This window comes from Cupressus sempervirens, chromosome 7 (assembly GCF_028749045.1).
Source record: "Cupressus sempervirens isolate cs-2001-9-10 chromosome 7, ASM2874904v1, whole genome shotgun sequence".
Taxonomy (NCBI): domain Eukaryota; kingdom Viridiplantae; phylum Streptophyta; class Pinopsida; order Cupressales; family Cupressaceae; genus Cupressus; species Cupressus sempervirens.
In genome coordinates, this window is record NC_143124.1 from 583,184,089 (window position 1) to 583,200,763 (window position 16,675).

Consider the following 16,675-nt stretch of genomic DNA (forward strand, 5'->3'; position numbering starts at 1 on the left):
GAGCATAATTTATTTCCCGATTGTGGGTGTTACAGTGTTCCTATGTTCAGTGGATGAGTATTTGTTCCAGTATAGATCGGATTGTTTATTTAAGATGTTGAGATGTTGGGATTTATATTGGGACTTATCATTGTGTCCTCGGCTAGTGTTGTTCATGATTCAAAGTACAGCAAGCTATCTTTTGGTATGACAAATTTCGGTATTTCAGTATTCCTCTTGATCTGTAAAGAGAAGAGTTTAGATTGAGTTAGAGATGATGGGAAGGTTCTAGATGGTATTCATGCTTGTTGTTGGTGTTCTTGGATCGTGTGATGATTGTCTTGTTGGTCTGCATTGATTGAAGAGAACAGATTTTATGTTTTAGTAGGGCATTGATGTTTCTTTATTTGGATCCTAATGGAGTAACGTGTCGTGATTCTTGGTGATGCTTTCGCAATGCTATTGCGTGTTCGTGATTGATGATTTGGGTTCTATCGAAGTCTTGATTGACTTGATTTAGATTGCATTGGAGATTGAGCACACTAATTATATATTTTTTTGTACTAGGTCAGCTCCTACATCTAGTTGATCTAATGTATACCGTTTGAGGAAGTAAGAGAGAAATGTTAGTATTTTGCATTTGACGCAGAAAGTTGTATTCATTGGAACTGTATCAGCATTAAAAATGTTGTTTGTCAATTCAGTTGTAATGAAGTATATGTCCACTCTATTGTAATCAAAGATTCCATCGGTGAACCGGCTAAGGGCCAAATCAGTGATGTATCGTGAGCATTGAGCTCTAGGCAGTGAACCTGCAGATTGGGCTGTAAGCCAATGCTTGCAAGTGCATCCTTTGTTCTATTTGCTCTTAGCCAGGTAGTACTTTTAGCAAAGTACATTCATCTTGTGGGTTTGACTCCCACCAGGGTTTTCCCTTAACAGGGTTTCGTCAAGAACATATCTGATGTTATGTGTTATGCGTTGTGGATCTTACTTTATTGTTTATCACTCAGGTTTCAGACTGGTTTAATTGATTTAAAGTTTTAATTGTACGTACAAAACTGATTCACCCCCCCTCTTATTGTGCTTGCCATCTTTTGGGCCTTACAAAATTGTATCCAATATTTGCACTGAAAAGGTAGAATTAGCTTTCCATAATAGTGGAGGAGCTGTGTTAATGAAATGTTTACCTTTCCTGACAAAGTCAACTTAGAGCAGGTTGGATTCTCAGGATCTATTTCACCACATGTGCCAAGAGGAAATTCACTGACGGTGAAAGAACAACGAGAATCCTTTTGCAAATCTCTTGGAGTTGGGTCCAGCAATGTTAGGTAGAAGTAAGGGATACCAGTTCCTTGACCTGGTTGTCCATCACTATATGAAATCACATTTCTGCCAATCATACAATAATTAAAAATTGTGAACAATAGAAAAACAAATAACCAATGAACATCAGTTCATTATACAAAGAAGAATTTGCTGTCAAGTTATGCTCCAAAAATATACTCAATAGTATTACATAAAAAAATGTATTAAATAAGACTGAGTCACCAATATTACAATTGATTGAGACAATACAATATAGTTTAACATACCCAAATGGAGCGCCTTGCAGATCAATAGAAATAGTGCTGCATGTAAGAACCAATTAAGAACATCAATTTTCTCTACTTTTAAATTCAGTGAAAATACTTTTAAATTCACTATACTATTCTTACATTCTCTCATCCTGATGATGGATCACAAAGTGTGATCCGAAACATTGATGCAAAAGATACACACACAATCGAATCCAGAAACAAATGAAAATACTTTTAAATTCAGTGAAAATACTTTTAAATTCACTATACTATTCTTACATTCTCTCATCCTGATGATGGATCACAGAGTGTGATCCGAAACATTGATGCAAAAGATACACACACAATCGAATCCAGAAACAAATGGATTGTGGAAATTTGATAATGTTAATTCAGTGAAAATGTTAAGAAATGAAATACAACCAATTTATTAGATCATCTACAAAGACCAGGTTTAATAGGCTTAGAAATACTTGGATACAAACAAATATGTATGCACAAGTGTAGGGGGTGCAAATCCCCTTCTAAAAATAATTAATTAAAAAAGCTGTAATAAAGCTAGAGATAGCATTATAAACTTTGTCGCTTGATCAAGTTCATTTACTTACAGAGGTTTACCTTTCAAAATGTTAAATTTTCCAACTACCAGAACAAAGCAGCCAAAGTCATAAAAAAATTGAGTGTCAAAATAATTAGGCAATTTCATCCAAATAAATCCTTCTCTGCGACATTTAATAATTGATGCTTCCAATTAACAAAAAGTTTGATTTCTCCTAAAGGGTTCATTTACAAAATTGAGTAGAAGACAAAAGAACAGCTTGTTATTTGAATTCAAAATAAAAATTAGAGTGAAACTTAAAATTGAATGAGAATGTTCTACTCATACAAAGTTATGGTCTCAGTATATGCTGCAAGCATTCAAGTTGCAGATTAATCAGGCATTGCATGCTGGTCCATTGTCAACTGGTATTTGTGTGAAAATTCATGTGCCACGTATACATATTTCATTTCTCAAGAATAAGCACACATTTATCTTCTCGATTTCCCAAGGATGAACACACATTTACTATCTTCATTTACCACAAGATCACTTTTATCTTCTCCATTTCCCGAGGAAGATAACCCTTTGGAAATTTGAAAGCTTTGAGGAGGTAAACCCCCATCCTAGTTCCAGTGGTTTCATAAAAGATTGACCAATGTGTTGAAAATTTCTAATTGAATTTTGTTTGTAGTTGTGGGATTTAATGACTAAATCATAGTAAAAGTATTATTCGCGATCTAGTGATTCTTACAGCAATTTCCAGTCCATTTACCTAATGATTTCTTGCACATTCCTTTTGGGGGTGAAGAAATATAGAATTTCAGATTTGTTTACTGCTACTTCTTACCTTGAAACTTTTGAATACAAATTTTTTAAGTCCGTAAAATGACTTGTCTCTTGCCTCTTTTCTACCCCAAAGAGTAATGTATCATCAGCAAATTGTTGATGAGAAATGGGTGGCAGATGGCTGATTACTTTTATATCCTCTCAGCTTCCCAGTGACAAAATTTTATTTGGAGATCTACACAAGGCCTTGGCCATTATGATAAATAGGAAAGGAGGTGAAGAATCTTCCTACTTAATTCCTGTTGAAGCCTCAAAGAAGCCTTCTGGGGATCCATCTACTAGCACTGCTTATTTTGGGATTCACAATCCAATTAGAAATACAAGTACTAGTGAAGCCATAAGCCTCCACAACCTTTATCACGAATTTCCAATCCAACAGGTCATAGACCACCTTTATGTCTAGTTTTATCACCATCCTTGGACTCCTCATTATTTGAATTGAATACAGGGCCTCCTATACAATGATAATTCCATCCAAAATGGATCAACCTAGAACAAACCCCATTTGTCCCTCAGATATAATATCAAGAAGGATCTTTTAAAGTTTATTAACAACTAACTTTACCAATGTTTTATAGAAAGTATCACGAAATGAAACTGGTGTAAAATTTTCTAGAGCAACCCCTTGATCCTTCTTGGGAATTAAAAGCGATAAACGTATTACATAGTTCTCTTAAAATCTTACCCAAAACCCTTGAATCTACTCTCTTCTTCTTGGGATTAAGAGATAAAAAAAGTATTACTTAGCTCTCTTAGAAGCTTACCCAAAGCACTTGAATCTATTATATCTTCAGCCACCTCTTTGCCTATTATATCCCAACATTTCTGGAATAAAGCAATTGGGTAACCATCCGGTCCCAATCTAGGCACATTGTCTAGTTCATCACCCTACTCGGCTTGGTTCACTACTCTTCTGAACCAGCATTGGCTCTCTTGACTACAGGGTAGGCAATAAAAGGTAGGTTATGGAGGATGGTAGTAAGGGCTAGTTACACAGTAAACCCAACAGAATTAGGCACAGATACTCTCAAACCTCTATGCAGGTGAAGCGCTTAAATATGAAACTTTTAATTCTAGCTTTTGTTTGCTAACTTAATTTAATTTATTTTTTATTTTTGTTGCCCAAGCAATGGTTCACAAAGTGATAATTGTGACTGTATTTCACCATCTTATTACTAGACCTAGAGCTTAATGTCAGACATTTACCACCGATTTATCATGAGAACAAATTGCTTCCTGTATAGCAAATAATAATATAAGAACTATAATGGCTGTTGTGCATTTTCATTTGTTTGGAAACACCACAATTACTTTTGTAGGAAGCAATGTGGAGCTATCTGTCACTGAAATATTCTAAATTGTAAGAACTATCTGGGATATCATGCAACTTTGTGAACAAACTACAATGTTTACTAGTTCACGGTGGTTTGAGAACTTGAATGGCACATTAATGGTTGAAGTTATCATATTTTTGTTCAGAATTTCATGATCAAATGCTAGAGATTGCCACAGTTACCAACAGCTGAAAGTAAACCATTTAAGTGACTTTTTATTAGCACTAATTACCATCCTGCTTAATCTGAAGTGGAATTTGAACTAAAAGAGAATAAGCTGCTGTGAAAAGAAAATCACGACACATCTTGAATGGTACATCAATGGTTGAAGTTATTATGCTTTTGTTCAGAATTTCATGATCAAATCTTACAGATTGCCAGAGTTGCCTACAGCTGAAAGAAAACCATTAAAGTAACCATTCAATGGTTGAAGTTATTATGCTTTTGTTCAGAATTTCATGATCAAATCTTACAGATTGCCAGAGTTGCCTACAGCTGAAAGAAAACCATTAAAGTTAACTTATTATTAGCACTAATTACCACCTTTTTAATCTGGAATATGAATTAAAAGAGAATAAGCTGCTGTGAAAAGAGAACCATGACATATGAATTGTTTGACATAAGAAGATCTTGAATGGCACATTAATGGTTGAAGTTATTATGTTTTTGTTCAGAATGTCACTGTCAAATAGTCTTGATGTACAAATTTGAGTCTAAAGAACTCCTCTGGAAAACTTGATCACTGAGGTACCTATCAATTTTCATGTTTCATGCCTTTGGGGCCTAGTTCAAGCCATAGAGAGCTTTCACCACTCTGAGAACCTGATGTTCTTTACCAACAACCTTGAAACCAGGAGGCTGCATCATGTAGACCTCTTCTTGATGTCCATCTGATGGACCTTCCAACCAAATTGTGTTGGAGCTAGGACTAATCTAATTGTGCTCATCTTTGCAGTAGGAGCAAAGGTCTCCTCATAATCAATGCCCTAACGCTAAGAAAAGCCCTTTGCAACTAAATGAGCTTTGTACTTATCCAAAGTACCATCAAATTTCTATTTGATTTTGTAAACCCATTTGCAGCCAATGGGTTTCTTCCCTGGTGGAAGATCAGAAAGGACCCAGGTGTTATTCTTCAGCAGGCTCTAGTGATCAGATGTCATGGCCTATTCCCACTCTGGAATTTCTTTAGGCTCGAAATATGTTTGAGGTTCAAACACACAGTGAATGTTGGCTATGAGAGAAAAGTTAACAAACTTTGTAGGTTTGCTCTTTTACCAATGAGTTCTCCCATCAATGAGTTCATAATCACGAAGATCAACAAGTACTTAGGGCGGAGAGGAGAATGACCAATAGCATCAAGCGATGCTCTATGATCAAGCTCCTCATTAGAAGAATCTAGACCAAACACAGGTGAAGCATCTATAAATCTTGGTGATCCTGCAGGAGAAGCTGGAGGTGTCTATACAAGGATCGCTAGTAGAACTACAGTTGCAAAAGCTACTAGAGCCCTCCCATCAGGTGGACCTAGTGGAAGTCTAACTCCCAAATCATGAGCCTTCATAGGCTGATCTGTTGGATGAGGAACAGGAGAAACAAGCATAAATGACCCTCGCTACTCATCAAAGACTACATCACAACTGTACAGGAGATGAGATGTCTCAGTATCGATCAAGCAATAGGCTTTGTGAATAATACTATATCTAGCAAGCATGAGTTTCTAACTCTTGGCATCCAACTTGGTGCGTGACGCATCAGGGATCCAAACAAAAGCATGGGAACCAAAAACTTTCAGGTGACTTATTTTGGGCTTCCAACCTGACCAGGCCTCTTCAGGAGTCTTGCCTTTGACCAACATTGTGGGAAATCAGTTCAAAAGATAAACTGCAGTGTTAACTGCTTCTGGCCTAAACTTCTTCGGAACATGTCTGTGTTCAAGCATTGACCGAGCCATCTCGGTGATTGTTCTTTTCCGACGTTCAACTACATTGTTTTGTTGTGGTGTGTGGAGTGTGGTTAACTGGCGTTTGATGCCATGAGTATCCAAGAAGCTAGAGAATTCATTAGAACAAAATTCCCCCCATTCTTTGAGCTAAGAGTAATAATAGATGTCTAGACTCTTTTTCAACTAAAGGTATAAACTTCTGAAATACACGATGTATCTGATTTCTTTTTTTTTTAAATATACCCACATTTTTTTGCTGAAATCATCAACAAACAACAGAATATACTTGGACCCAAGAACAGGAGTGGCCATAGGGCTGCAGATATCGGCATGAACAAGTTGAAGTGCCTGAGAAGCTCGCCATGAATCGCCACTGGTGACAGGTGTGCAATGTTGCTTCCCAGCCTGGCATGCATCACAAACCCCAAGCTGTTGAGTTTGAATTTCTAGCAAACCAAGGACAATCTCTTCTCGAGAAAGGTAAGAGAGATAATGCACATTTAAGTGTCCATATTGTTGATGCCAAAGCGTGTTAACAGAAGACCGCCGAGCAGCCATAGCTATATACCGAGAATCACCAAAATCAGTAAGTCAAAAAAGACCATGATCCTCAAGACCCACTACAACAATTGACTAAGTCACCTTATCAGTGATGTATACTAATGTGAACTGAAGTCGACATCCAATTGTGGAGAGTGTCGCAACAACTGACTAATTGAGAGTAGATTTAGTTTCATACCTGGAAAGTAGTACACATCAAGGATAATGAGATTCCTCCCAGCAGACTGAATCTGAATGTTGCCTTTGCCGACAACAATATACATTTCTCCACCACCAAAAAAAACAGAGTTTGAATACGACTGGTAGTCAGTAAACCAATCTCTATGGTGGTAAAATGACAAAAGGCATCTAAATCAATATACCAAGCAAACGAATTTACATGATCTGCAGGTCTTTTAGCCATGAAGGCGTAAAAGGCAGATTTTGTCTCCTTAGTGTGCTCTACATTGTTCGCTTTGCGCTACGAACCTGATTGCTTAGATTGGGCAGCTAAGCGTTTCCAACATTTAACCTTCGTGTGACCAAACTTGTGACAATAGTTGCATTGAATTTTCTTCTAGGAGCCTTCTGAAGCTAGAGCACAAAACTTCTGTTGAGAAGACTACCAAGACTTGTCTTTATCCTTCTAAAAGGATTTAGCAGCAAAGGCTTGCTCTGTGGAGGTAGAGCTGGAATTGCTACCGAACTATTGTTTCCACCAATCTTGCTAAAGTAGAAGTGTGCAAAGATCTGTGAACTTCAGCTCAACACCAAAAGACGTGATGTTGAGTCTCAATAAAATGCTTGTAGGACTTGGGAAAACTCTTGAGAGAGATAACCACAATGTCCTCTTCCTCCATCTTGCAATCAATGGTAAGCAATTGATCACGGATTTCTTGAATCCTATTCAAATGAGCTTGGAGCAATGTTCGCTCATCCATGATATTAGAAAATAGAGCATTCTTCAAAAAGAAACCTCTACTTTTGTCAGAAGTCTCATGAAGATTCTTGAGATGTGCCCATATCTCGGCAACTGCCTTGCCAGATGGAATATGAGAATTGATCATCAGCGACGGATAATTTGAGAAGCATCACCGCCTCTTAATTATTCAGATACCATGTATCTTGATCAGTATCAAGGGCAGTTGGACATTGTGTAACACCTAGAACAATCTGATCAGTATTCCAATATTCAAAAGTTGTTATTATCCGTTGCTTCCAAGTCCCATAATTTCGACCATTGAATCTTGAATTGCTCTCAAGCCAAATATTAGTCAAAGATGCCATAGCACATTTTTCAATGAAAAAGCATGAAAATCTATGAAGACACTTCGAGGCAAAAAAATGGAAGACTCAAAAAAAATTGAAGGGGTACCTAGAAGAGAGCTTGAAATACCCAAAAAGAATGTTGTCAATTTCTAGATCCACTGGCTCAAAAATCGAGGCACAAAAGATTGAGGCACCTTGAAAAATCTATTGACAACCCTGTTGAGCTCTCAAAAATCCCACCAAGAAATTTGTAGTCAAAAAATAAATTCAAGGCCAAAAATTAGGGTTTTCAAACAAAACCCTAGTTGGCAGCCATGGAAGAAAAAGTTGCAAGAAAAAATGGTGATTGCAAATAGAAAGATGTATGTTTTTTTCCAAGAATAGGGACATTCCATTTGAGACGGCACAAAAGATGAAGAGTAGACACCAAAAATGGAGATTCTTCACCCTAAAAAATGTGATTTTTGCAGACCCGCATCCAGCAAAAAATCCCTGAAAAAATGACCTCAAAAAATGGCAATGGTGGCCTTAAACCAGGTCATGCTTCCACTTAAAAACTAGGAGAAGTCCGCACTTCAACCCCAAGATGCTACAAATAGGCGGATCTTCCTGAAAATCACGATTTTAGTCGAATATTTCACAGAAATCATGTTTTTCCTGTATGCAGATTTGCACAAAACAAAATGTGATTTTCAGCATTTGAATTTCTCAAGGTGGAAACCATATGTGGGTTGTAGAGAAAGAGACTGAAAAAATTTCGAAAAATTTGAACAAATAATTTTGAAAGAACTCATAAATTTGTTGAAAAAAATTGAAGTATTGGCTCTAATACCATATTATGAAGTAATTTATAAAATACTTAATATTAACGAAGACCGAGAGGTCAATATATAGAAAAGAGTGAAATGATTTTTCCTTAGGAAACGATTGTAAAGAATAGAAACTTACTATTCTAGCTGAAAGAAAACAAACAGTTATCTACAGCCTAACTAAATATTAGAAACATTCTAATATTTACAATAAATTACAAATAGAAAACCATTAACTAATAATAGACGCTATCTATTATCGTAATAACTTGATGAGACAATACATTTTGAGATGGAGAACAATTCTAAAAATAATGCAACTGAAAATAAAAATTCTTCTAAGCAAGGGGATGTCAAGTCTAGAATACAAGAGTTAGAGTAAAATGAAGCTACTATAGGGGCTGATTTTAAGGACCAATCAGAAATTTCATTTTTAGTTATTGACTTTGGAGCATATAATCTGGAGAATAAACTGAAAGTGTCATATGATATAGTCATTGAAGCCTTAGTGCATTTTGATAACACCATAAAAACATTGAAGAAACTTTATGGAAGGTTAATAGTGTTGAATAAGAGAAGGGAATATTGAATGGAATCAATAGTGCATACCTTCAAACTCAACAAAGCATTGGAAAGAATGAAATCAGATTATTTGAAGCTACTCAAAGATAGAGATATGGCCATCAAACATGCATTATATGAGTTTTTCCTTCACTTGAATATGACAAACAGTGCATTACAGCGGGCTGAAAATCAGATTTTTACAACAGTCACTCACCAGGAAGATGAACTTAATTCAAAAACCAAGGAGGTCATACAATTGATTGAAGGAATCCACACTATTTGCAAAGGTGAATGTACGCATATCATTCCAACCTCCCCCTACTCAAACAAGAGATATGCTAATGATGATCAAAAGGGCCAGCAAGATGTTATATTCAAGAATTCTGATTTTTACAACAGTAGATATATACCTTTACGTTATCTCAAGGTAACAACCTTTCTGCATGAGGATGAGGACAAATTAAGGGATATTAGTTTAAAATTTCATGCAATGATGATCATCTCCTTGGTGAAGACGGTGGTTTGATTAATTCAGAATGAAGGGAACTACAGTCCAACTTTAGATTTGTCACTGAGTTCTTATGACATAGAAGCAATTCACATATTGATTGGTGACTTTTCCCTCATCCATACTAAAATCATTAGTGATTGTCCAGCTTGGTCACACGTTGCATTTTTAAATTTGGCCAAGACCCATACCCATGTAGCTCAATATTACCTGTAGTCTTGGCCAGATCTAAAAATGCAACGTGTGAGCAAGCCGGAGCAGAAGCTTTGGCTTTCATTTTCAAGAACCTAAGGACAGAAACCTTTAAGGTCTTCTCGCTAGATCAGACACCAACCCGGTTCAGCATTGGTAATGAATTCACATTAGAGTTCACATTGGAGTTGCATGTTCCTTTCTATATGTTTCCAATTTGAGTGTAATATTGCTTTTAAGATTGGATATTTGGTGTTTGTTATTGTATTGCTAATGTATAGTGTGATAACATATTCAAAAGATTTTATATGGGCTTTGTTGGTCATGTTGTTGTATTGTTGAATACTATAATACAATAACAAATCTGAAGTTGTCTTAAACTGCATATTTTAATGAGCATCTACTGGTTCATTTGCAGGTCTATATTGCTGATTTTATTTGCATGAACTATTTGATCTGTTCTGAAATTTGTAATTTAGATAAATATGGAAGAATATCCATTTGGGATGCTACACTCTTCCATTGTTATTGATAACATTAAGGGATGTGTTTGTTGCCTCGTGTTCAGTGTCTCAAGTTTTTCTTTAAAATGTTGTTAAATTGCAGGAAAATGTGAACTATTATTCAGTCTCTTGAGTACACAAATATTTGCAATAAGGATGTTTGAAATGCTTAGTGATTAAAGATAGGAATATATAACTATGTTTTTTAACTGGGTTTCATTTCCAGCTATGTAAATCTCTATTGTAATTCACTAAAAGGAATGGAAAAATTAAAGATTGCTCTTATTTTCTGTCCTTAAAGATAGACAATTCTTAGGTGAAAGATGAATCTATATGAACAACCGGATATGCAAAGTAGTGTGTACTTTTTCTGAAATTGTTAGTTGTTTGATCAGAGTAGTTAAGTAGGGAAGAGATAGTTTTCCATATTCTTGAAGGAAAAATGGTAGTAAATTATGCATAATGACTTTTTTCTTACTGAATAGAAAGTTATTATATAGACCATTGAGAAAAAATCATTCAAAATGAGATACTAGAGTTCACGATTTACACAGGGTTCTATAGGAAAGCATGTGACAGATTACATTTGAGAGAAATACTAATGTTTACATACTTGGGCATGGAATCCTATGATCTAATGTCCCCTTTTCGAAATAGGATATAATAATAAATAATAACAAATAAATAATATTGGAAATATTTTATGTTACTAGTCTAAGTTACCATATTCGATCGTCTAGCCTCAAAAAACGGTAGTCAATTTGCTGGTAATTCGAATGCGATTCGTATTCGATTAAAAATCGTTATTTCCTACTACATTCGGTGCAAAGTCGATGAAAGGGTGTAATGTCCCCTTTTTCTAGGACATTATAATTCAGTGTTGCCGGCTCACTTCACCTAGGTTTCGGGGTGAGAAGGTTCTTTATGGGGTTTAGTTCGAGATTTGGTCTAGACATTTCCAGTTTCGGACCCATCAAAGCAGCTATGGCAGGTTGTCTGTACAATTTTTAGTAAGTAAACAGAGCTCAGTAGTCGTGATATCTCAGTGTTGAGTTGGAAGCATCTCGTCGAGAGCTTTCCAACGAGCTATTACACGTGCTTATCTGAGTTCGTTTGGTCAATTATTTTAATGTCTAACGATTATATGGTTTACTGGCTAAGTGACTTTAAAAGTTCATTTAACTTGTCACTTTATATAAAAAGTACTATGTTCATTTAAGTGACTAAAGAACAAAAAAAGGTGCTTTATCCCACATTGCTTAAAGATGCTTGCATCAAATTGGGAAAAAGTGATAAAGGTACAACAAACTCTACATGGGAGGCTATATATGAAGAATATAATATTCAAACCATATTAAATATGGGAGTTGGAAACAATTGTTGGTTATGTCTTCTAGGACGCAAACCTTTGAAAAAGTATTTGAAGGTTGGACGCAAACCTAGCCTTCTTACAAGTTAATCTACATTTCCAATCTGACTGTTATTTCTGTTTATAAGATTAGCTTTTCTGGATTGTTGCGTGTTATTGTATTGCTGATGTATAATACAATGACGTTGTTTGGCAACAATTTCTATTCATTTCTACTTTAAATATGTACTTTCTAATTATTGGAGGAATAAACAAGCTTTTCTAGGTTTTCTCGTATGCACATTTGCTGGTTATACAGTGGATTTAAGTTCTGGAATTTATATCAAATACGGATTTACTATTCGGTTTAAAATTTGTAAGTTTTGTATCAAGGAATTTAGAAAATATCCGGAAAGGGATATTACAATGGTATCAGAGCCAAGAATCCTGACATCCTATGGAATCACGCAACACAGAAATTTATGAACACAGCATCTTAGCATTTCTAGTTGCTTGAATGTGACTGGTCGCTTTGAGGACGAAAACCCTTGAGGCAAATAAGAGACGTTGGACGTAGCCCCAACTTCTCTTTTGATCACTTATTTGTTGGAGAGATTTAACGGAGGTTTTGTATTGAGGAAAAACGACTCAACTACTGGAAGCAAGTATGAACTGATAGCTACTCATTTTCCAGTTTCAGATTGTTCATTTTGTAGTTCAGATATTACCAAGTGGATGAGTTCGATGGAAGTTTAGATTCAAGTTGCTCGGGCCACGAGATACCATAACAGTGCCCAACGTGGGATTGAATTCCTTAGTTTCAATGTATTCAGAAGTTTCTAGCCGATAGTGAAAGGATAGAAAAACTAGTGGAAGGCAATACGTGAATGACCAGCAGAACTCTACGTGGGTTAGCAGACAGAATTTGTTGAGGAGTCAGTGGATTGGTATTGTGAGTCTATACAGGTTAGGATACAATATACATTGCTTATAGTCGATTTGGAATGGAGTTTCAGTAATTGTTTACACCCAGTCTAGCCGCCGGTTGGAGGATAACGTTAGAAGTCAATACTAGCCGTAGTTAACCATGCATGACAGTAGCAGGGTGTTCACGGCACGTGAGGAGTGGGCAATAAATTTTGGAAGTCGCTGATAGCAAACCTTCACGTGGGACGACCTCAAAATATATGGTCGGGTGCAATAATGAAGGGTGGAAAACTAGTTGAATGAAAGTGTTTTAACCTAACATGAGTCACGTTTTTTTACGGTGGAAGTTGTGAGCGGCATCTACGTTGCAAGCCGACGCAAGTAGCAGGTATTCCACATAGAAGGAGGTCATCAACATAAAAGAACATTCATCATAGGTGTCATTTTGACTGTGAGTCGTGAGTAAAACGCAAACCCTTGCTAGTCTTGGCTCAGCAGACATTGACAGTGTTTGAAGGGAGGAAAAATCGCTCGGGTGGAGGTATTGGCTCGACTTGAAGCACAAGGATTCTCATTTATACACATACGCAGATATCAGAGGGTCAGTCACTGTCGAGTGCAAATGCCAGATATTTTCATCAAGGTTCGAACTACTCTCCAAGTCGACATCAGTTAAAACACGGGCCTGTGCATTTTGTTCCACCCAGAATTTCATTCTGTTATATAACGGAGTATTCTATGTAATTATTTGAGACCTTTTTATCATCGGTTGAGACTTTCTTATTGATTGGATTCTTGCCAGTTAGAAATCTGGGTAGGTGAATGTCATTTCTTTCATGCATTTGGTGAATTTTAACAAGTGGCATTACATATATTCGCTGTTGGTAGAATCTATAAGTGTATGGTAAGCTTTGCTGCAAGATTTTATATCCATTTATAGTGACAACATAACACAGTAAGACTACCTTAGAACTGTTTGACAAAAATACTTCATAACCGTACAGTTAGCATTTTACCTTAATTTGAGCCTTGGAATAGTACAATGGTATCACAGGGTTAGAAGTTTTGCTAGGTAACACCTTCATAGTTGGGAGGAACAATACAGGTGAAAGACCGTATGTAGGAATGTTGCCCTTTTGTGTTTGTCTTTAATGACAAATAGGGTATTCATTGGCATTACCATCATACATAGGTTGACATGGCTTGGCTCACAACAATTCTTGTATTCTGCATGATGACATATTTAGATATCCATTTCAGGTGAGCTACATATTCAGTTTGGTGGCATTGACAAGATTAAAACGTTTTCTTGTACTTGTTACACAGAGCTCCATTTGGTAGTGTCAGTGCATATGATGAGGTTTTCAAACATTTACATTATCCTACCTACTACGATCTTTGGTTTCCAGAGTACCTTTTAGTTATGCATTGTGACATGGTTTCGAAAGAATGAACAGAACTGTATGGCAAAATAATATTGCATAATCTTCATCAAAATGAGGTGAAAGCCAAATAGGACAAAAGCACTAAATGTTGAACAAACAACTTGAGCAATTGCAAGTAATTCTAAATGGATTATTCATGGCAACTGTTTGACGTAAATCTCCAGTTACAGATTTCAGAGCTCTGCTATTGAATGCAGTCGAATTTATTACAGTGGTATCCCATATAATAGTTGGAAGACCAAAATGCATTGATCTTAATAATAAGTCAGAGGTCCCAACACATCAGACTTCACAATCTTAAGAGAGAAACTATGGGAAAGATGCACAGTCTGAGAAAAGATCTTATTAAAGTAAATAAGCAGTTAGCCCAAAATTTCCAATCCGAAATGAGGACTGAAATAATAAGCATTTATAATGAGTACAACAAATTTCCTCCTAAGATTCAAAAAGAATTTTCGTTCCTGGATTATGTGGACTTTCAGCTTGAGCTGCAAAACAAGACAGATATGACAAGAAACAAATACAATGCATTGGCTCGAGATCTCCTTGCAGAGGACAGGTACAAAAATTTACATAAGGAAGCCATTGATCAACTTGATAATAGTACTAAAAGGAAAGAGGAACAAGAGGTCCCTATAGTATCTAGAAGCCTCTATGATGAATTCCCAGCAGTTAGTGACCATCATACAACTGACCTTATGGAGGGCAAAAATCAGACCCTAGACAACAAATCAGAAAATTCATTTGATGACAATGAATCCCAAGATCATGATGTGGATGGACACGCAACCACCTTGGAAGTGGAAGAGTGTGAAGATATTGCTATATCAACAACTTCTACCTTGTCAGTTGAGCCATCCTATGAGGTGCATAGCAACAAAACCCTAGATATTGAGGAGTGCCTAGATGATAGCATACACGAAGTTGTTTATCATATGGTGATTGACATTGATTCAGCCTCATATCACAATGTGGATGACAAATTGGAAGATTTGTGTGGAATTGTTTCATCACAAGGGGATCATCATTTACCAAGCCAATTGAAGGTTAATGACAGGATGGTTGCCACAACCATTAAGCATTTTGATGTTGCTCGTCAAATGTTGGCCACCTATGGTTGGAGTACTCCTTTGACAGATGAGCATGGTGATAGTGTTTTTTCCCTTGCAGAGATACATGCACTCTGAGAAGCGATTGGAATGATGAAACAAAATTACCTACAACTACTTGCAAATAGAGATTTTCTTCTCGAGAGGAATCGCATTTGTTATGTTGCATTGCAAGGAAATGAGGAGAAGGTCGATAAGCTCACTCATGAGCTTGAGGTGACTATGGACTCTTTGCAGAGTACCCAATTGGCCCTTCAAGAGTCACAATTACAGGTTGAGAAGCTTACAAAGGAGTTGAGTTTGGCACAGTCTCCACCAACTGCAGATATAGTACAGTTACATACAGAGGCAGTTGATAAGAATTTTATATCCATGGGTTGTAGTAGGGATGTGGTTACATCTATCACAGATATTTCAGCTGGGACGAGTACCTTGGTGGAGAACAATAGAGAACCACTAGTTGTATTGAGTTCTCCTGAGGTTAGTGTCGTGATAGTTGATAAAGGACAATTTACTGGTAGCTCTTCTGTCACAATGGTGGATTCTCTTGAGAGTTGTGTGGTAGTACACGACGCTACTCCATCATCCACACAGGGCATTCGCAGAGTGTCATCCGGTTGGGAGTATAGCTCTCATGTTCATTTGTTTCCATCTCCTGGAAGCAAATCTTTCACTTCATTCCAAGCAGCTGATTTTGGATGCCGGTTTGTTGATTTTCAGAGTCAAAGGGATCAACTGTTTGATTCAAGTGTTTTTAGTGATGAGCCATTAACAAAGGTTGGAGCATTTTACTGCGAATACACAATGAGAATTGTTCATCATTTTTCTTTTGACCCACGCACGAAGGACTTGATGATGCATTGGTGTGCGTTGGTTCTAGAATTATATCATCCTTTGTGGGATGGGTATTCATCATCTTTGGAAGGTGGGATTAGCGGATGCAAGCATCCAACTCAGCGACTTGTGGGGGATTACTTGCAGGGAAAGCTTTCGCTTATACATCATGCTGATATGTATCCAACATGGTTTGCTACTTCTATGTCACAAAGTTCTCTTATGGGTACATGGTTACAGGACGATTATGGTGTCAATTGGCATGATGGTTTGGTTAGTTATCACATCCATGGGAGTTTAGCGGGAGCTGCAAAGAGATGTTGTGTTATAGATGCTACCAAGTATTTTTACCTCTATATGGCGAATGGATGTGGGGTTCGATTGTTTTGGGATCCAAGTGGCGAC

At 36.8% G+C, this 16,675-nt stretch overlaps 1 protein-coding gene across 1 annotated transcript in view; it reads right to left on the minus strand.

The window, feature by feature from the left end:
- The window catches only part of LOC149548112 (Pyridoxamine 5'-phosphate oxidase family protein), a 140,668-nt gene that overhangs the window by 68,999 nt on the left and 54,994 nt on the right, over positions 1–16,675 (minus strand). Inside the window, exons 2-3 of the mRNA XM_089792135.1 lie at positions 1,575–1,610; positions 1,170–1,371 (exon numbers count right to left, since the gene is read on the minus strand). Coding sequence (XP_089648261.1) covers positions 1,170–1,371; positions 1,575–1,610 — 238 coding nt within the window. The remainder of the gene's footprint in view (positions 1–1,169; positions 1,372–1,574; positions 1,611–16,675) is intronic.